The sequence below is a fragment of the Hoplias malabaricus genome, chromosome 2, assembly GCF_029633855.1.
Source record: "Hoplias malabaricus isolate fHopMal1 chromosome 2, fHopMal1.hap1, whole genome shotgun sequence".
Lineage (NCBI taxonomy): Eukaryota > Metazoa > Chordata > Actinopteri > Characiformes > Erythrinidae > Hoplias > Hoplias malabaricus.
Genome location: NC_089801.1, coordinates 33,890,560 through 33,913,666, shown reverse-complemented (window position 1 = coordinate 33,913,666; position 23,107 = coordinate 33,890,560). Strand labels below are relative to the sequence as shown.

Below are 23,107 nucleotides of genomic sequence, written 5' to 3'. Positions count from 1 at the left end.
AATATGTTTGAAATGTCTATAAATATGACGGCCGAAGGACCTAAGCAGTGTACCTCAGTGGTGTAGTGGGCTGCACGTGACCATCCCGCCTTTCTGTATTGTACAGAAGTGGGTTCAAAGTCCGTATATGTTCAGTGAATCTTTTTAATAATAGGCCCTGAACCTCTGTGTGATGAAAATAGATTCACTAAAGTTCTGTACAGTATTCTATGATGCCTCTTCTGATATATATTTGTAGTATATACCAACTTGATAACATCTTTTTACACACACACACACACACACACACACACATATATAAAGGGTACAGTTAAAGTGCCAATTATACCCTTTATGTCTTTTTTCATGCTTTGTTTGAATTTTTCGGTTCCTTTATTGTTACAGGCTTGAAGTCATAGTAATAGAAGAACACTTTTTGTGCTTAGAGAACCCTTTTCTAAAAGTTGCTTTATAGAACCATCTATAGCACATTGTCCATCAATCTGAAAAACACTTTATCAAACTAGACATGCATTCATCCAATATTGATTTGGTAATTAGGGTTGGGGCGGTAAAACGTTTACGATAGAACTTGTAAGCATGCGGAGGAACTAATGGAAAAGCGCAGACAGTCCCCCTGTCCAGTACTTACCCTAAGCCCTAATGTGGAAGGCCATTAGGCTCAGAACATTTTGGATTCTCAGTGTTAACGTGTAGAGTATAATTTCGTGTTAACACGCAAATATATTTACATGTAAACACACTTTGAGTTAAGTTTGTGTATTTGGATTTTTCATGATAAATGAATGCCACCTACTGGTGTATGGCTCTGTTGCTGAAACAACATCCTTAACGTACCAAATAATGAAAGAATTCTAGTGTTTAATGTTCTGAACAATGTCTTTTGGGAGATTTTGTATAAACATAAATACTATTATATTAAAATACATTGTTGAACAATGTAAAGCATATATTATTTTAAAGCATAAAGCATAACACATATATCCAATCCTTACAGAGTCTTGCTTGTTTACTGTAATGTGTACAGTACATTAATGATGAATCCATTACACCATCTAATGTGACACACCACAAAACAACCTTTGTATTCAGGGGTTACCAACAATATATTATAGAGCAAAATCACACAATGCTATTGGTTACTACCATAAAAATTAGCAGTTTTACTGCCCTGAAAATTAAATTAATAATATCTCTCAGAATCTCTTCCACACGAACCATGTGTAAATTAATTATGAAAAAATGGTAATAAAGTCACAGTAGCTTAGGATTTTGTCATATTTTCTCCATTCATACTGGGACCAATACAGCATCTACAACGTGAGTTAAGGGGAGATCTGTGGAATGCCTTAATATAGAAGCGTGGCCATTGTTAGTCTGCAAAATAAACACTCTTTTAGTGAATCATGTTAAGTGAAACAAGATTTAAAAAAAAAACATTTTAACCAGTGTGCCTCAGCAATATACTTCAGGTTTATAGGTCAATGTATTAATTCACTGCAGTAATATTTTTGTTTACTGTAGAACTACTCACAGCAGCAACTAATACTTCACTACTACAGCCAAGAGATTATGATGTTTTTAGGTTCATAATTTCCCATCAACATAAACAAATAAACCTGGCTTCTTATTTGAATGTTCTATTCGACTTTAAAAGCTTATGAAGTTACATTAAAAGGGCCTAAAGACACATCTTTAGCCAGAAACCTGAGTGTCGCCACTGCAACATTTAAGAGGGAATGGTAAAATTGAACAAACTAACATCTTCATGTGAGTGGTTAACTGGACCCAATAAAGCATTTTAAAAAGCTAGGTCTCTGGCTTGTGCGGGTGGCCAGTTTCAAGAAAATATCAAATATCAGTTAGCATTTAAACCTCAAGAAATTACATATTTAAGTAGCCAAGGGTCTTTAGAAAAGAACACAACGTATTGAATATGTCTATGTCACATAATTACTAATGTCACTCTTTAAATGTAACTGAAAGAGGCACTGAAAAAAAACAAAACAAAACAGAATAGCAAATCCTATGTAGGTAGGGTCCTAGGAGTTAACTATACTGATGTAACCTGAAAGGCAGTGTCCCATTCTGCTCTTAAAGCTCCGACCCCTTGAACGCTTGAACCCATGCTCCCCTTTTCTCACCCTTCGACGATGTCATCAAAGTGCAGACTTCCAAGAAGGCCATTGGGCGCAAAACATCTTGATACATGCACGGTAACCCGTAATTAAAATGTTGTGCATTAACACATAAAATTTTTGTCACATGAACAAAACGAACATGTTTACATGCTTCTTAAGGCTTTTGCCAATGGGAGGGCCTCAAATCCGGGCATACTTACATATACATAATAGGACTTATATCACACATTGTAGCTGACAACGAAACATAAAGTGAACGTAGCCCCTAAGTTTCATCTTAATTATTCATAACATAGTGAGTTAAGTGCTGACCTATGGCTAGATTGAGCCCTATGTGAGCAGTGTGCAGACAGCAACATGAGCTGATCCCCACGGCAATCGGATGTTTTTTTTTTCACAATAAAATCTCTGCCATTTAAAACCTTACCATTTGGGGGGTGGGGTGTAATTAAGACTTGAACTCAAAAGAAGTTAAAAGCAAAGGTTTGGGAGGGGTTGAAATATTTATATATCCTTCTTACCTATAATGTTAAATATTACAATAAGTGTACAATATCCATGCAATATGATTTCAAACACTCCTACACTGGACCATACAATTACATTATAAAGTTACATCATCTCTGCCTGCCCCACACATATTATTGGTCATGTGGACCATCCTCTTTAAGGTAGCACATGCACATAAACTGGAATGTGAAATATGGCATAACTTTCAAAAGACAGTGTAGTAGCGCCACCTTAAGTTCTCTTTGTGAAATACTGCTGAACTAACAGTTCCTACTTACGCATGCATGTTTCAACATTAGGAGTCATTCATTCATTCATTCATTCATTCATTCATTCATTCATTATCTGTAACCGCTTATCCAGTTCAGGGTCGAGGTGGGTCAGGAGCCTATGCAGAATCATTGGGCGCAAGACAGGAATACATGCCAGAGGGGGCAGGAGTCAGTCAGTCAATCAGTAAGCAAAAAGGCCTCTTCTAGATCAACCTAGTCCAGCAAAAAAAAGGAACACTGGGGAAAATTATGAGACAGCACAGGCAACAGGAAACAATAAAGACAAAGACTAATGCAGAGGAACACCTGAGAAAACACAACAAGAGCAACACCACAGATTAACAAACACAGGACCAGGCTTTTATACACAGACTAAGGAGCAACACCTTGAGCAGTGACATGAAGAAGTGGGTGTGGCTTGGGCCAAGATTAGACTAGCACATGGGCAAAAGTAAATAGAAATCACATGAGATACATGGACAGAAAAACACAAAGGAAAAAAGGCAAGAGAAGGAGAAAACCCAAGAATAGAAACCAAAAGAAAAATAAGACCGGAACAGGGAGAAGGATAGGCCAGCTGTGTCAATATGTCTTTTCAGAAAAACAAAACCAAACCAAGTCAATCCCCTCCATCACAGTGTTTTTGGAACATGTTGCTCGGATCAAAATAGTTTTCTTTTTACAGTTATTAATTAAATTTAGGATTTAATGATTTATACGTGAGTATAAATTGTTTCGGTTTACATTTTACACAGTGTATAATTTTTTTTTAAATATAAGGGTTTATATAAAGGTACATCCCATTCCTTGACATTTGCCATTTTAAAAGATAATCAGTGTTATTCACTTAACCATTGTGTGGTTTTAATTATGTGGCTGATCGGTGTATATATCAACAATAGTTATATAACGTTTTATTAAAAATATTATAAATATACATTATAAATATGGACATATCACCTGTCTTGTTCTGCCCCCAGGTTGATACTCCCAAAATGAATAATAGAGGTAATTTCTTTTACTATCCCTAAAGATTCTGAATTTTATTTTTGTACAGAATTTTTGCACATTTGAAATAATTTTATTCATTATTATTCATATTTTTAAAACAGGAGATAAAAGGACACTTGGAGATGGCAACACTTCACCTGCGATGCCTAAAAAACTAAGAAGGCAAGAGGACCCTGAGAGAACAGGGGCTGGTAAATTTTATATTTGTTTCAATTTTCAAATACTGAACAGTTTTCCTTTCCAAAAAAGACCAGTGATGGACAAAGTACACAACCCATTTACTTGAGTAAACGAACAGCTACTCAAGGTAAAATATTACAAGTCCTCATTGTAGAACTTCTCTTGAGTAAAAGAACAAAAGTACAAAAGAACAAAAGTCGCCAATCCACCTACCAACGTGTGTTTTTGGACTGTGGGAGGAAACCCATGCGGGGAGAACACACCAACTCCTCACAGACAGTCACCTGGAGCAGGAATCGAAACCACAACCTCCAGGTTCCTGGAGCTGTGTTACTGCAACACTACCTGCTGCACCACCATATATATATATATATATATATATATATATATATATATATATATATATATATATATATGGTGGCACGGTGGCGCAGCAGGTAGTGTATATATAGTGTATACATATATCAGAGGCGATTGCTCTAAGACTGTAAGGGAAGCTCAGCTTCCCCAAAAATTAAAAAAAATAAGTGATCAAATATATACTGTTGTGTACATGTCATTGAATAAATATACACTACAACGCGCTCAACTTTTGTTCAGAATCAGCTTCTTATCTCTGGTAAATACAGTGCTTTAAACAGTGTTTAAACTCCACAGAGTTCAATAGCGAAGCAGCGAAGTGCAGCGAAACGAGACAAGTCATTGGATAAATGCTGGGCTTTGTCCCACCCATCGGACACTCAGCGTCTCTGGGGGTCTATGGGGCAGTGGGCTGGCCTCGGCTGGCCCGGGCGCTCAGCTTCTGCATGATGATAGGAAGAGCCTATGAATAAACAATGACTTTGAGACGAAGTAAACGAAATGATAAAGCACAATTTCCAAGAACATATTTTTATTGTTCTTATTCCTAATTACAATGTCAAGTTTATAGTCTTACATACTTTTATTTACAAATAAAGTGTTTGTCTTTTTTTCATCATTATTTTTGTAGTGATCAGAAATGCCAGAAGAATTATGGCAGATGTTAAATACAAACTCAGCAAATTTGAAAGCAACCCGCCTAACGAGCTCATCCAATATGTCAGGTACAGTAATCTCAATAAAAGCACTATATTACATTTATAGCACAGTTGACTATGAACACTAGAAGACTATGTATTTTTAAAATTTATTTAACTTTAATTACTACAGTTAACGTCAAATTTGTCAGTATGAATCTACAAACTGTTCCTGCACTGTCAGAAATACTTACTGTGGTGGTACCCTCAAGGGTACATATTCAGTACATTTAATTAAGGAATGTAAACCTTATTCTATTATAATTGTAGATTTTTAATACATAATTTGTAATTAGATGTTAATTTAATATACACCATTTTGTTTCCCAATACATTAATATGAGCAAATAAACAGCCATTGTGCTTTACAGTGTGCAGAAATGGGCTCTCTGCAAAAGGTGTCCAAACTTTTTCTCTTAAAAGAATCAACAAAACATTTCAATTAACTAGGAGTGTTTACACTTATTTCACATGGCTGTAAATAAGGGAAACTGAAAGAAGTTAAATAAAATGTTTCTGAATGTGAAAAGGTACTCCTTCTTAAAACAATGTTTAATTGTTAGAATTTTTGTGCACAGGGGGAAAATCTCAAAATTAGGCTCAGGTATAAGAAGGAAAACTACCGTGGGTGTGTTTGGGAGAACAGGAGCGGGCAAGAGCTCAATGCTAAATGCCATTCTGGGACAAAAAGACTTGTTACCATCAGGAACAATTTGCGCCTGCACATCAGTCATCATACAGGTCGAAGCCAATGTAACAGACTCCAGCTACATAGCCGAGATTGAATTCATCTCTAAAAAGGTAAACAGCCAAAACAAGTTTTCTCTTTCTGTTCACATAAACAACTCTCCGCTCCTCCTCCCCATATTTACTCAGCAGCTCAGTATATTTTAATAACTAAAGTTCTAAGTATGAACAAATTGTGATTTTAGAGCAGTTAACAAATTAGCTTATGCTCATTTAATTGTAAAAATTGACTGTATACAGTTTTGATGAATCAGAGCAACTGTGTATAAAAAAATTATCTTTTTAACATCCGTTTTATATTTAAGATATTAGAATTTTGTTCCACAGTAGACTCATTATTTCTGTATTAATTTGAATGAGTGGCTAAGAGCTTGTAATTATAGTGAAAGATAAACATTAGTTTTATTAGTTATTATTATTATTATTATTATTATTATTATTATTTTGACTTATTTATTTTTAGGATTGGGATGATGAGCTTAAGACCCTTAACAATGTTTTATCGGGGGATACTGACGAGAAGGATGATGCAATGTTTGATCCAGCAAATGACAAGATAACAGCACTCTATGGAGAGGACGGTGTTTTTAAGCCCATAGAAGAGCTCATGAAAGATACCAACTTCTCTGAAATTCCTGAGTTTCTCAGATCTGAAATAAAAAAGATAACATGTGATAAAGTAAGTCAAAGTGAGCTTGTTGAGAATGAGAATGTGTTGTTTTTTCAGTCAAGGTGTAGCTAAAAGCACTAAAAGAAATCATGTTACGTATATTTATAAGTATTATATGTTTATATCTGTGTATTATGTGTGTAAATCAGGCCTCAGATCTCGCAAATGAGATTGGGTGTTTCATTGAGCATAATGACCAAAGTCCTGGAGGATGTTATTGGCCGATAGTGAAGAGTGTTACAATCAAGGTTCCCAATTGTAAAGATTTTCTGGAACACGTTGTGCTAGTGGATCTCCCTGGAACTGGAGACTGCAACAAGATCAGAGATCAGATGTGGAAAATGGTAAATATTGCTTTTCATTAATACAAATAATGCCAAATAATAGTTATTTATGTAAAATCTTTACTGTGTCCATAGACTCGTTGGTGCCTTGTTACTTTGAATCCTAACTCATATGTTACATATCATATAGACAATCAGGTAGTGTCACTGCCACACACTTCCAGGCTCACAGGGTTGTGGGATCTATTCACATGTCAGGTCATTCTCAATGAGGAGTTCAGGGTACCCTGAAAAGGGTAAAGTGTTTACCCTGCCAGAACTAACATCTTGTTAGTGATGCATTCAGAAAATTTGACTGAATAAAATGATGATACCTTGTTACTCTTCTTAGAAAAGCAATTATTTGAAGCAGTGTTATAGAGGGTATGCACTGGCATAACGTTCCTGCTGTAACACATCCACTCAGTCGAAATGAGTGGCAAAACACTTGTCATCGCTTACTAGACTCAAAATGGTTCTTAAGGGTTCTTCAGTTAGGAAATGATTCTATATAAAAAGACCAAAAGTCTTTTGGAGCAACATCTTTTTAAACAGAAACTGCTAAATTGGGTCTTAAACAAGTGATGTCCTGGTTAAACTTAAAGGCAGTTAAAATTGATAGCATTCCATCAAATTGCTGCTCAGTACAGACAGATATATTTGAAGGTTACACACAAAAGGAATGAGCCCCATTAAGAATTTAAAGAGCTGCAGGGAAGACAGGGATAGTTTTGAATGTCACTGCATGTGTACAGCAAAGAAACATGTTCGCTTGCAGCAGTCATTATGTTTGCAGTTGTGTCCAGAGTGAGGAGGCTGATTGACATATAAATAATTATATTAATAATTGAATTAAGATAGGGTTAGGGTCGATAACTGTGGGGCCTTTGAGACCTGAGAATTGTCATCAGTGATTTTGAAAAAGCCCATTGTACTGTAGACTACAGTATTGTAGAAGGAATTTTGGTAAACATCACAGGTATGCTTTTTATGTGAGCAAAGACTCTTATCAAAACAGTCTTATCAAAGCACCTGCTGGATCCAAGTCTAAAACCTGAGACACTGATAGTTTTGCAATTTTTATTATCAACTTTGCCATAGTAATGGGCAGTGCAGCTGCCAGAAAGGACCTGTTCAAAGCTAGGCCTTACTGAGGACAGAATCCTGCAACTGTTATTTTGTAAAGCTAGTATACTTGCTTAATAAAGCTTAATATCCTTGGCTTGAAAGTAATGGAAACATTGTGGATAATCATGTAACAATTAAAGGATATTTAGGAACCTAATATAATTATGTGATTTGGAAATAATGATCAATGGGTATGGTATATTTGGGAGGGGCAAGGAGAAGCCAGTTGTTGACCCCTCAAAGCCTAATAAAGGGTATATGAACTGTGGATTTTCTGCGATGGTCAATCATACCTGAATGCAGGGAGACCAACAAATCTTAATTACAATTAGTTGTGGCTGAAGTGACAGGGGATTATTTGAACATGACAAGACACACAATGTTTATCATTACCATGCCATGTGTTTATTTTTAATTAGTGTTTAGTATTCTGTGAAGAAAAGTTCTGAATTCTTGCTGAATCTATTTGTAAAGTCAGTTGTAAACAGCTCTTCTCCATTTTAGACGTTTGGGTTTTGCTGCATTCACATTGAACGCTGAGCTGACACTCAGTAAGTTTTTTCTGCCACTCAATGGGCATAACTGCAGAGACTCCAGCCAGTTGTAACAACACATGCATGACATTATTTGAATTCTGCTGTGTGTCCCGTTAAGGATTACAGGGTGTGTGTAAGATGTGAGGGTGCAAACAATAAATATTTGAATGACTGTATTTATTTGGTACTTTGACATTTACATACTTCACAATCAAATTTATTGACATATTACTTTAAGTATGCTTATTTTTTTTTGTAAATTGTCAAAATTAGTGTCATGTGAGAAATTTAGCATCATAAGATTTTGGCTGCCTATGGACACATGGATGATGACAGAAAATATCTCAAAGCAGGAGCATGTGTTCTGTTCATGAGGTTCTTACTATCATTTTATGTTAAGACAATCAAACACCTGGACAACTGGAATGACTAGAACTGATATTTGCATATATGCCGCAAGTCTCTTTTAGTTGAGGGGAGACCAATGGGTTTTCAAAAAAGTTTGAAATCCTCTGATTTGGAGCATTACAGCCTAGTTTGGTCTAATTAATTCTAAAAGTGTTAGATGGTTTTGAGATCAGGGTCATGTAGGCCAAGCAGAGACTTCCCCACTTGCGATGATGCAGAAAGGAATTATACTCTATGTAGGGTTGCCACAAATTAAAAACCACAATTTTAACTATTTTAAACTGCACTGAACAGAAGAATCAAGAATTATATCCAGTGACTGTGATTAAACCGTACAGACATGTTTCTATGTTTTATAGAAACTGAGGGACTGTTCTACAGTGTGGATTGTAAGTGAAATAAACCGAGCTGCTTCTGACAAGGAAGCCTGGGAACTTGTTTGTAGCAGCATAACAGACATGGCACCAGGCGGAGAGTGCAGGAGCATCTCTTTTATCTGTACCAAAACTGATGATATCAACCCACAGAACTACATGAGGTGAGGCCTATCGCTATTATTACAGAATTGCAATTCAGTAATTTTATTTCAGACCTAACATACCAAATGTAAATTAAGTGAACTTCCACCTCAGTAATTAAGAGAGACAAAAATACTGAGTTCAATGTCATTTTCGTCTAAAGCCTTTTGTTCTGTTTAGTTAATTTACACCATGAGTTTAAAAAAAAATTTATTAATTAGCAACAAATTCAAAAATATATTTGTAAAACAACTAAAATCTAATCTGTGGATTCTCTTGAACCTTAAGTTAAATGCCAGAGTTCAAAGAAAAGAATTCCAAAGTCCAATTTTTAATATTAATTCTAATTTAGAATTTGATGCCTGCAGTACAGTCAAAGTTGGGCCAGAAGTGTTTTTTCCACAGTGTTATATTACCTTTCATTTTAAAGAATATTTTTAGGGTGGCACAGTGGCACTGCAGGTAGCGTAGATGCCACACAGCTCCAGGATACTGGGTTGCCCTGGAAGGACTGGCAAACCCTCCAGCGTGTGTTCCTGCCTTGCACGCAGTGATTCCAGGAAGGTTCTGGACCCTGAACTGGATAAGTGGTTACATACAATGAATTAATAATCTTGTTAATCATTTGGGAACTGAAGATAACAGTTGTTGCAGTGTACAAGTGGAATTTTCAGCTTCTGATGCTAAATATCTGTGGTCCCCATTGTCATAGACTCCTCCTCATGATGTGCCATACATTTTCAGTAGAAGACAGATAATGTTCTTTAATCAACAAACAATTCTGGAGAACTGCTGTTTTCGCTTCAAACCAACGGTAACACTTAAATATAACATAAAACAGCCCGGGATTTAGTGTTTCCTCATATTTATAGTACATTTTTCCATTTACAGTGTAATGTGATGTGTTTTAGACTTTATGTTCCCTATACTTATAGTGTCATTCTCAGTAAGAATCCACACATATTACAGCGCAGTTCAGAAATCAGAAAATCAGAAAACTTTACTGTCATTATATGAAACCTACGTGCTTTAAAAAGGAAACATTCATTTATTTATTCATTCATTCATTGTCTTTAACCGCTTATCCAGTTCAGGGTCATGGTGGGTCCTGGAGAAGGTGCCAGTCTGTCAGAGGGCGACACACACTCACAGCTATTGACACCTTCTATTAGCTATTGAGTCGCCAATCCAACTTCCAACTTGTGTTTTTGGATTGTGGGAGGAAACCGGAGCGCTGGAATGTGTGGTCTTAGCCCACAAAAAGCAAAGAAACAAAGATACAAAATGATAACCTGACTCCCAAAATCAAGACAAATTCCCAATGACAAGGAAGCCTACACACCCTGGCAATGAGGGAATGGGTATAAATGTGGAAGTACCACGAGCAAGAGGGGAAAAAAGAATTTAACAAAATATCTTCAGATATTAACACTGGGATTAATTTACAGAATTAACAAATTAATCTACATTTGTGTATTAAAAATTAACTATACTGAATTGGACTTTAATGTATAAAATCTGATAAATATCTGTCATTTAGATCCTCAAAGCTCAAGGATGAAGACTTTCAGATTGCACCAGAGGTAACAGTAATATACTGCTATATACAGTCATTTAAAACATTTCTCTCTGTGACATTTTAGTTGGTAAAATGTATTTGCATACTTCCCAGGATTCTCAACAAGTCAACAAGAGAAAGACTGCATGTATACTGCACAGAAATGAGAAAGCTAAAGAAAGGGTGAAGAAGATCTTTTGTCAACAAGACAAAATTAAGGTATTTTTCATTCTCTTCTTTTACACAGCTTTTTCTGAGGTCTGATTTCCACAATGATAGTAGTCTAAGTATAAAAAGCACTCATGACTAAGTAGTAGTAATCTTAAGACTTTTTTTATTTTGTTGCTTTAAAGATAATATGTATATGCATAACATTAATGAACAAAGGCAATTGACCTTTAGACAACTTAACAAAATGAGACTATCTGAAAACCATTTACAGTATCAGAAATCACTAGAAGAAGAAAACAATATGTTATGTGTTTTTGAGCTTTGCTTCCTATTTATATTCCTCCACTAGAGATACTTTAAATGTGATGAAGGCTTCTTTTCTGTGTACACTGTGAGTTCTGAAGAATTCACCAAAGAAAACCCAATACTGAAACCAGAGGAAACAGGTAAAATATAAACAACTCAAACAAAATGACACAGACAAAAACTGTAATAATTTTAAAAATAAATAAATAAAAAGTTCTCTGATCTACACACATGCAGAGTTAACCGAGCTCAAGGACCTATTGAAGATATACAATAATAGTCATACAAATGACGTGGCAAGTGACTACATCTCTGAAGCACTGGGGATCCTCTCCCTAATTCAAGGTTTCAACGAGATCAATGCTGAGATGGTATGGCAATTCACTAAATGATATTATGAGCCTATTTACACCTTGAATACACCCACGTTGTTTATGATCAGAGGATATCCGGATTTTCCTTGACCCAAATTAGGAATATGCTTTCTATTTACACATTTCTATTAAATTTGTAATCCATTGTAATCTAAGCTTGAGTGAACTGCATCTTGGGTGTATTTACACCTGAATTTTGATGCATGAGAAACCATGTTGGTTTCAGGAAGTAAAACACAAATCTGTGTTTTAGTTGTGTATCTGTGTACTTCTAACAAGGAAAAGTACGATTAGATATTATCTGCTCATACTAGGACACATTTTAGTGAAAAGTGTAAGTGAAATCCGATCAAAGTACATCCAGTTGCAATCATACAATCTGGATAGAAAATACATGTTAATGCAAGTTATAAATGGTCTCTATGACATTTTGACATATGACATTTTTTTGAAAGATGTGTGAAAGATGTGCACTATCACCCTAACACAAGGTTGTATTCACACTAAGCAGTTCATACTGTGCCTGTACATAATTGACCCTAATATTCCAGATTTTTTGACTAGTGTGAGGGCAATATGACAACACCTGTATCTGAAATCGCTCCCTATTCACTGGTTAGTGTACTATTTAGTGTGTAGACCATTTTGTAGTGTTGTCCGAATTCTCTGTGAGCGATTTGATTTACTATATAATACACTAGATTATTACCCACAATGCACCATAAATCCAGTGAACAACAGATGTACACTGCTTACGGACTAATATCCCACAACACATAGCGGTTTTTATTCAACACAGCTCGTCTCAAATCCCTAGTCCTTGTCAGAGCATGTCTACGTCTCTGTCTTAGGGCTAAAATCTTTACTAAAACCAACAAGACTGCAATTATGGTGGACATTTTCATTAATGCTGAATACAAATGTGTGTGTGTGAAGATTATTGAATAAATGGAGCTTAAATGGAGCTTAAAGACACTTAAATTGTTTTAATTTGTTACATTTTTATTACATGTAAAAAAAAAAACAAAGACAGTAGATACAAAATTAAATATTACAGAATTCATTAATAAAAACATTTCTCTCGTGTCTCGTGACAAAAAGTCAAGATTATTTGTTTCCGGAAAAAGTAAGTGTTGTCTGAATTCCCTCTTTTGTGTCGCTCACTGCTTCCCTATATAGTGTTCTACATAGTACAGTCTATATAGTAATCAGTGAACGAGTGAACAAGTGGATAATTTCAGACACAGACAACAAATAAATATCATAATTAATTGAATATTTTTATCTCTATTATGATAATGAACGATTATTCTGTTTTTTGCCTCTTATTTCACTGATGAGACTTGTACTGTAAATAATCTCAAGTATTAAAGCTGTTTTTTTTTTTCTAATGTTTTTGGGAGCTAGTCAGTCTCTTTTTTGAGCCATGCACTGTTCATATTTGTGTGTGATTGTGCTTGAAACAGACTGGTGGGATTTACTTTGGGCAATGACACAGTTTTTTTGTCAGTGTTTACATTTAACTTCTATATGGTTATTGTAAGTCAAAAAAAAACACATCCAAATGACATCCAAAGCATTTTTCTTTGTGGCTGCTTAGGTTCTCCTCCATGTTGCTTCCATTTGGCAGACTGGATGGGGCATAATCACATAACATGTGTGGTACTATGGTTTTAAGGGTAAAGTACATGAACACACAGTGGGGAGGCATATTAACCAAAAAATGGATGAACAAGTTTAAAAGAAAAATCTATCTAATTGATATAGGCAAGATTATGTAAATTCTGTAAAGTTCTGAATGTAAATTTCAGTTTATTTTCTATCTAGCTCTATCTTGATTACAGCTATGGTGCTGGGTTTGCTGGAAGTGTCTGCCAAGATATTTGGTAATATTTGGAGAAGGACGGCACTGCAGAGCCAGAGGGAGGTGCTGGGGCAAATCATGTGTTTTTAAAGCATTTTTCCCATTAGCACGTATTTGTAACAAAAGGCCCTAAATGAAAAGCAGTAAAAGTAAATAACATATCCTAAAACTGTTGTAATACCTGTTACATTTCAGAGAGCAGTGAAGTCCAGACTATGTAATGACTTGGATAAAAATCTTGAGAATGCAGTTGGACACTTGCAGGAATACTGTTGCCAAATTTGCAGCTCCCTAGAAGAATGTCTCTCAAAAGGAGCAAGAGAATCTGAAAATAACTGTACTGAAAATGCAAAGGAACTTATAACACCGGTAAGCTTTTTTCTGTAAATTCACTCAATGATTAAAAAGGTTTATTAGATATATTTTATTAAAATACTTTACATTTCTCAGAGGAATAAGCCAGGTGGAGGATTTCACAAAACACTGACAGCACTGTGCAAGAATAATGGATATTTCAGGTCCAAGAACGGAGAAATGGATCTGAATAAACACTTGGCCAAACACATGCTGGAACACATTGATAAAACATTCAGTGAATTCTTCCCGTAAGTACAACGCAAATAAAAATTTCTATAGTTCTACTGCTGTTTGTTAGATTTTAAGTGAACAAGTGCATACCTATTGAAAAAGTCAGTTAGGTCTGATGAGAAGCTTAAGTGACAGTACCAATATAAACAGACTCGGTGTCAGCAGTAGTGCAAATACAGGGATATGAAGCCAGGAGGCTGGTTAAAGTGATTGAGTGCCTGCCTGATTTTCAAAATCACAGTTGGGTATTGGTGGTAATTGATGAGGTTGCTGAGTAGTGTGTGTGGGGGGCAGAGAGAGAGTTCAGCATTCTCACAGCCTGATGGGTGGAGCTATCCCTCAGTCTGCTGGTCCTAACCCTGAGACTACGCAGTCTCCGCCCTGATGGCAGCAGGCTGAAGAAGCTGTGTAGCGGGTGGATGGGATCACCTGCCGAGCAGAGGGCTTTTCGTAGAAGACGGGAGCTTTATAAGTCCTGAAGGCAGGGGAAAGAGGTACCAATGATCTTCTCAGCAGTTCTCACAATACGCTGGAGGGTTCTGCAGCAGGATGCTGTGCAGGCCCCGTACCACGCAGTGAAACAGCTAGTCAGGATACTCTCCATGGCCCCACTGTAGATGGTGATCATGATGGGGATGGGAGCTCTTGCTCTTCTTAGCTTGCAGAGAAAGTAGAGCTGTTGGTGGGCCTTCTTGGCCAGTGATGCTGTGTTGATGGTCCAGGAGAGGTCCTCTGTGATGTGCACACCCAGGAACTTGGTGCTGCTCACCCTCTCCACAGCAGCCCCGTTGATGGATAGAGGGGCATGTTGTGTGTGGGTTCTCCTGAAGTCCACAACTATCTCTTTGGTCTTCTCAGTGTTCAGAGAGAGATTGTTGTGTTTGCACCAAGAAGCCAGCCTGCTCACCTCACTCCTGTAGTGTGACTCATCGTTGTTGCTGATGAGGCCTACCACAGTCGTGTCATCCGCAAACTTGAAGAGGTTGGAGGTGTGTGATGGAGAGAAGTTGTGGGTTAGCAGAGTGAACAGAAGGGGGCTTAGCACACATCCTTGGGGAGCCCCTGTGTTCAGCGCGATGGTGCTGGACAAGTTACTGCCAACCCGTACTGCCTGGGGTCATCCAGTCAGGAAGTCAAGCAGCCAGTTGCACAGTGATGTGTTCAGTCCCAATCTGTCCAGTTTCTGAATGAGCTGTTGGGAGATGATTATGTTGAATGCAGAACTGAAATCAATAAAAAGCATTCTGACATAGGTGTCTTTCTTGTCCAGATGAGTAAGGGCTGAATGGTGAGCAGTGGAGACAGCATCATCAGTCAAACGATTTGATCAAAATTGGTAGGGGTCCAAGGAGGGGGGGAGGGAAGACCTGATGTGTTGCATGACTAGCCGCTTGAAGCACTTCATGAGGATGGAGGTAAGTGCAACCGGGTGGTAGTCGTTGAAACAGGAGGGTGATGGCTTCTTTGGGACAGCGATTATAGTGGTGGCTTTGAAGCATACAGGGACCACAGCCTGACTCAGTGAGATGTTGAATACACTTCTGCAAGTTTGCCAGCGCAGTCCTTCAGCACACGACCAGGTATGTTGTCAGGTCCAGGAGCTTTTCGAGCATTGATCCTGCTGAATACACTCCTTACCTTGTCTGAGGACAGTGTGAGCACCTGGTCTCCAGGAGGGGGGGTGGATTTATGTGCCTGGGTGTGGTTTAGTGCCGAGCGAAGGACCCATTCAGGTCGTTCAGCAGAGAGGAGGTGCTGTCACAGGTCTGTAGCGGGGGTTTGTAATCCATAATGGACTGAATTCCCTGCCACAGGCTCCGAGTGTCTCTGCCTGTGAGTGTCTTGGAGTGCTGCCTTTTTGCCTTCCTGATGCCACGGGACAGGTTGGCCCTAGCTGTCTTCAGTCCTGCCTGGTCTCCAGCTTTGCATGGCTCAGCAAGACAGCATTTCTAACCTTCAGCAGCTTTTGGACCTCACCTGTCAGCCATGGCTTCTGATTGATGGTGATGGTGTCATGGTGATGGTCTTGGGGACAGTTACATCATCAACGCACTTGGTGATGTAAGCAGAGACAGTTTCTGTGTACTCCTGAATATCTGTGGAGTTGTTGTAAGTAGCAGCCACTTTAAACACATTCCATTCTGTGGTGCACGAAGGAAAACAATCAAAGAAAAACCTAACTATAAACAACTGATCAACAGAACAAGAAATATCTGAACAAAACACAGATCTGAACAATCACTAAGACAACCTAAACTTAATTCAGAACACGACAAAACAAACAAACCTAGAAAGCTAAATAAACAGATATCTAAAGCTAAATGTAAACAGTTAAATCCCAAACTAAGAGGGCTAGACAGATATTTAAACAGAAACCTAGACTGAGATAATTAACAGAGACCTAAACAGAGGACTAAAGCTAAACAAAAGGATACATGAGCAGAGCCACTCGTGAGCAGAGACACCAGGAATGTCAATGGTCGACAAACACTGATGCTAAAGACAGGGCTTATAACATAGAGGGCAATACAAAACACCTGGGAACAAGAATCACATGAGGAGACACTAATGAGAGGGCTGAGCTAAAGACCAAGGAGGGGCTAAGGAGGAGACAAGAGAGGAGAGCTAGAACAAAACAAAACAAAGAGCCATGTGCCTGTAAGCACATGAAAAACAAAGGAAATAATGAGACACATACAGGAGGGAAATACTAGACAGGGCAATTCATGGCAGTCTATAAAAGTTCAAAGTGAGTATTTTGGAGTGTGGCAACAGGATGAGCTGTGAATGAGAGCAGCAGAGAAAGGTAAAAAAAAAAAAAACCTGCCTCCACTTGCTGACTACAGTCCCAGAAAACCCAGACAACATTTTCCTCTTTTATTTCAGATTTTCTGCTGTTTTCAAATCAGAAAGAAGAGAACAGTCCACTGTACTTTCTTTTAGTTTGACATCATCATGGATCGTGTGAATCTTCTATTTATTGGTTCCAGCTAGGAACACGTTTTTTGGGTTCCGGAACAAATTTCTGTTAATGGAACTGTTTAATGGAACCCACACCCCTCCTTTTGTAAATGCTGGTCATTGGTAGGTTATGTGTATATTGCCGAGTAGTATCTTCCATCTTCCATCAAAGTGCCATTATTGTGCATTACTGGAACTTCTGGAACATCTCACAGCCAATCACATTGTGGGTAGAAACTAACTGTGGTATATTTAACAGTTGTGCCATGTCTTTGCTTAACGTATTATTGCAATTATGCATGTCAAAATTATAATTTTATAAGAATAATATAATTATAATAAAACCCAACAAACAAAACTTTCAGATTTTGAAAATACAGCCAAAACTTGGTAGCTTTTATTTATTAAAAATCTTGTGTTTACTGCTTGTCTCCTGGTGTAAGTTTAATCTGTGCTCATTAGCTGTATGAGAACTGTAATGTATTGCTTGAACAAAACATGCTGTTTTTTTTCTCTGATTTCATTTCAGAGGGCTGTATACTCTAAAAAGTACAACTTAATTGCATTTGTCATACAAGTCACTGATATTTCATTAAACAGCCAATAGTGATCCAACCAAACTAGGCTCACTTGGTTTTAGTAGTTTTAAATATTTGTACTTTCAGGTAAGTCTGAATTTCTCTAATGTGTCATACAGAGTTGCTGCCTGTTTTGTTTCAGAGTGCAGGAACCTATCTCTGAGAAATCACTGCAGGCACATTTTGATAAGTTCACTATCATCACAGAGGATGTGAAAACCAAATATGAAAATTCTCCAGTGCTGAATCACATGCTGGAATTCCTTAAAATGGAGGTGAATAAGCTATTAATCTATCTATAATATCTATGAAAATTAATGTTGATTAATAATGTATTTCTCTGTTGCTATGAAAATATTTTGACATATTTTGTTAATTTACATGCAATTTATGTTAAAATAAATGAAAAGTTCTTTTAGAGGGAATGTATTCCAGGTGCATTTTTTGTTTAAAACAGGAAATGAAGCTGAAGACATGGTTTAAACTATATATTGTTCAACAAAAAAAGATATTTTATATATCTCTTCCTGAATCCATTCAAACTACAATGCAGCAAGGCTATACGAGTAAGTCACTTATAAAAAAAACTTAAAATAAAGGGCCCTTAACCTGAATTGAAAACGTAACAGTATTGTATTATTTTAGGTGCTGCTGGTATCCATGGACCTGGATCTATGAAGAACAAGCAGGAGTTTTTGTTGAGCTACATAGACTCATTAAAAAGTGAAATGTTCCAGAGAGCAAAGAGAGATATGCTTGAATTGATGGAAAAAACAATGGTTTGTATTTTTATGTCTAAAAAAAATATAAAACACTGTCAAATTAGCAGATGATGAATTGTAAAAAAAAAAAAAAAAAAAAAGAGAGAGAAGAAAAGTAGGCATGCCTAGATTTGCCAGACCGCCATTACCCATATGGCCATTTTTACAGAGGTGTTTCTGGCATTTCCAAAACAGGAAAGCCCCAAAAACATACACTTGTCTTTGGAAGGTCTGGAAAAGCTTTGATGCTTCATACCAATGTCTTTGTTTACATGTGGTTTGCATTATGTAATTGTGTTGTGCTGAAATGAAAAAAGGAGCACAACATTGTGTTCATAATATATAACCCTGGCATCAGATGATTTCCCTCCAAAGAACATAGAAGACCAAGAAAATTTTTTTTAATTTTAAGAATTACAGTTATTTATTTATTTGACGTAACCTGTTAGAGTTAGGATTAAAATTAGAATTAGAATTAAATGTGGTTGTGTGCAGCTGTATGGAGTTTTATAAACACACACCACAAAATGTCTCCCCACTACAAAGACACACTCTCTCGCAAAATAATACAATTTCAGCAGTCCTCCTCTCTCTGTGAGATACAATATGTGTGTAAATGTTGCAGAGTTCCAAGCTGTCCTGCTGAGTTTGTGAACGAACCAATGCCAAGCAGAGGCTCTGGCCAACGAGCATGGTGTGAGTCCCAGAAACACACAAAAATCAAGCGTGTTCCTGTCTTAATTCCTATTATTCAACCACAGTTCGTGCTGAAGAATATTTGATTCCAGCTAGGAACACATTTTTCTGGTTGGCGAACCAGTTTATGTGTTTATGCAGGTGGAAATGTGCCAAGCGGTTCAAGATTTAGTTCACGAACTGGAATGTGAAATATGGCTGAACTAATAGTTCCTACTCACACATGCGTGTTTCAACACAAGGAATCAGTTAGTCAGAGAAATGCCTCTTGTAGGCTGGCACGGTACGTGGCAAAAAAACAAAAACAAATAAAATATTGATTGATCTGTATAAGCCACTTAAACTGACATTATGTTTTATGACATAATTAAGTAAATACATTTTTAATTATGGCAAATATGTCCAAATACTTTATAATTTTCAAGCAAATGTATGGTTTCATAATTTTAACATGTTTCCTTTAAAAGCATTCCATTGTGGAGGCAATAAATATAAATCTAAAGGAGTCCATGGAGTATTCACTTCTTGATGAAAACACCACACCCTACATGGGTAAGTGATTCTTACAACCAATTGCAAATTCATTTTGTGGCATGATAACAACGAGATGAGTGAAATTAGCTTTTTAAGCTGCCCCAGTTGTGGACACAAGTATACAATCACAACCACAGCTTGAATAATCTCTACTGGAAAGCACTGCCGATAAAGTAGCATGGTCTGGAGCAGGTGCACATAAGTGTACGGTCATGATTCCCATTGTCAAACATTGGCTACAGAAGTATAAATATACCCAACATTCGGCTGTAGAGCAGTGAAACCTGCAGAGGTCTGTGAAACTATATCCATATTTTTGGCATGAGTTGAAGAGGTGTTTTGATACAGATCTAATCATCCAGCATCAGTATCTGACCACACTAATGCCGTCATTGTTGAATGGATATAAATTCCAACAGAAATATTCCAATATACTGCATAAAGCCTTCCCCAAAAACTCAATTTTGTTGCTGCAGCAAAGTGGGACACACTGTCTATCATTATCATTATCATTATCATTATTATTATTATTATTATTATTATTATTATTAGAATTTATTATAGAAAAGAGTAATAAGCAGGTATCCATCAATTTTTTATTATATTGTGTATGTACCAAGAATTTTAGTTTTGTGTTGTAGATGTCACCAAGGAGATGCAAGAACTGAAGCGGATGGCAGATCTCATCTGTACTTAGTTCACCAAAGGAATTCATTCATTCATTCATTCATTGTCTGTAAAAACTTCAGTTCAGGGTCAAGGTGGATCCAGAGCCTACCTGGAATCACTGGGCGCAAGGCAGGAACACACCCTGGAGGTGGCTCAGCAAATGAATTGCAATTGAATTTGTTTCCATTGTTTCAGCATTAAACATCATGTTGCATCACTTTAGTTCTAATTCTTAATATTTTGCTTAAGATAAATTTTGTTTTTCTTTTTTTTTAGATGGAACATTTTTGCAAATGCATGCATTGTAATGGCATTATATTGTACATTCTATAACACATTTTTAATTCTTGTTTTGATTATCTACAATATTAATGTATATTGTAGTGTTAGTTTTTAAATAATTTTTGTTACTTTGTAGTCCTTGTTTTTTGTTTATTGGTGTTTATTTATTGATAGCTTCAGTTAATGTGAGCTTGTGGATAAATGTGGGATATCAATAGGTTAAATGGAGATGAAACATTTTTGCAACTACAGGCATTGTATTGGCTTTATATTGTATTTTGTAAAACATATTCTCAATCCTCATTTTTATTGTAAATATTTTATTTTGTTAATTATTTATTGTGTGATTGTATTTTCTTTTCAAGTTTGGTTTTATTAAAATAAACAGGTATATTTGTAGGTGAAATACACTGTGGGTAAAATATGTGTGTACTGTTAAAAATACTTCAGGGATGTATATGAAAATAAATCTGAATCATGTAATAGAATATAATATTTATTGTGTTTGAATGAACATGTACAGCATTTAAAGTTGGACAAAAAATGCAAGTTCCATTAGTGTATATACATTCTTTATGCATAGAAGGTTTCAGGTTAGCAAACTCTTTTAACTGCGTGAAAGATTTACCCTTAACGATCACTGGATTAGGAACACCTATTTTGTATCTACACCTATTGTCCATTCTCTCAGTTTCACTGAACAGGCAGGAGCACTTTGTAGATCTACAATTACAGATTGTAGCCCTGTTACTCTGCATCTCTTACTTTGCATACTTTGTTAGTTCTGTTTTCACACTGTTCTAAAACGCTCAGGACCTCCACAGAACAGGTAAAATTTGGCTTGACCCATGGCTATGTGTAAGTGTGGGTTTCACTGGTATGAGTGTATCAGACACAGGAGTGATGCTGGAATTTTTATTAGTCCCCTTGGGGAAACTGAACCTCTGCATTTAAAACATTTGCTTAGACTTTTTAATCATCAGTGTGATTCCAATCTCAATGCTGGACCCTCATATAGTAGAAAAAGTAGAAAGAGAATGTTAGTATAATGTTTTTCTCCTCATTATGCACCTTCATCACCGTGTCTTGCAGGCTTGTGACAGCGTTTTGCCAGAGATTCTCATGCAGGATCATAACGATTAGATCCAAGGCCTTCAGCTCTGTGTTCAGCACCAGGGACAACATATTGAACACATCAAATAGCTGTGCATCAAAGGGAATGTTCCCAGTTGATGTTGCATATTTCTGTGTTGATAACTTTTGTACTAAAACAGATACCGCAAATCTGATTGCAGCAGTCGATTTATGAGAAAATTCTGGTCTTCTTTGTTATGCTACATGGCACCTTTACGTTGGAAAAACTTGCCCTTGTTCCAGACATAACCCTTTACCCATTACTTGCTGGGGTATTTAGATATGTAATATTCACTTTCATTTCTGAAATACAAGGGTGTCCTGAGACTTTTGACTTACCCAGTATATCAAGAGAGGCAGAGAGGATTTGGCTAATTTTTCATGGGTGCAACCCACATACTCAGCTCTACTGCTCATCCCACAAATGCATGTTCCTTACAAATATGGCACCATTTAAAAAGGAAATGAACAGGCTTTCCAATGGTATACGATTTATTGGCAAGAAGCATTGTTACAACAAAGAAATAATCTACCAAACACAAATATACAGCTCCTGGGACACAGTGAAAAAACCTTAGAATGAGGTAAAATTTATTATGTGGTAGGTGGGTGGCACGGTGGTGCAGCAGGTAGTGTCGCAGCCACACAGCTCCAGGGACCTGGAGGTTGTGGGTTCGAGTCTTGCTCCGGGTGACTGTCTGTGAGGACTTTGGTGTGTTAGGTTTCCTCCAGGTGCTCCAGTTTCCTCCCACTGCCAGTAGGTGGACTGGCAACTCAAAAGTGTCCATAGGTTTGAGAGTGGCACCCCCTCCCTGGTGTGTTCCCACATTGCACCCAGCAATTCCAGGTAGGCTCCAGACCCACTATGACCCTGAATTGGATAAGCAGTTTCAGACAATGAATAAATGAATGTGGTAGGTTAATACTAGGCCCCTGCATATTTTCTCAAAGGCCCTCATGATTAACTAATCCTCCTAAAATCACTATGTTCATCAGTATTACAGATTCCAAGACAGTAACCTTCTATTGATTTAAAGGTTTCTTACATGTAACAACATATTTAACTTAATTCAGTACACACAGATCTATGTATATGAAATTCATCACTGCAGTGACACTGACATGGTGG

The 23,107-nt window shown here is 37.0% G+C and overlaps 1 protein-coding gene across 1 annotated transcript; it reads left to right on the top strand.

Annotated features, from left to right (window-relative positions):
• Positions 1-4,034: 4,034 nt before the first annotated feature.
• On the top strand, positions 4,035-18,580 carry LOC136676307 (nuclear GTPase SLIP-GC-like). Its single transcript, XM_066653206.1, has 14 exons — positions 4,035-4,125; positions 5,106-5,199; positions 5,751-5,973; positions 6,383-6,598; positions 6,739-6,933; positions 9,344-9,522; positions 11,043-11,085; positions 11,175-11,279; positions 11,581-11,677; positions 11,775-11,908; positions 13,971-14,144; positions 14,226-14,380; positions 18,045-18,177; positions 18,548-18,580. The coding sequence occupies exons 1-14, from the start codon at positions 4,077-4,079 to the stop codon at positions 18,578-18,580; spliced, it is 1,830 nt and encodes a 609-aa protein (XP_066509303.1). The 5' UTR covers positions 4,035-4,076.
• Positions 18,581-23,107: the final 4,527 nt, after the last annotated feature.

Coding starts and splice junctions, on each gene's coding strand:
- LOC136676307 (XM_066653206.1), top strand. CDS start 4,077: ATGCCTAAAAAACTAAGAAGGCAAGAGGACCCTGAGAGAACAGGGGCT. Junction 6,934..9,343: donor GAGATCAGATGTGGAAAATG/GTAAATATTGCT, acceptor TATGTTTTATAG/AAACTGAGGGACTGTTCTAC. Junction 11,086..11,174: donor ACTTTCAGATTGCACCAGAG/GTAACAGTAATA, acceptor CATACTTCCCAG/GATTCTCAACAAGTCAACAA.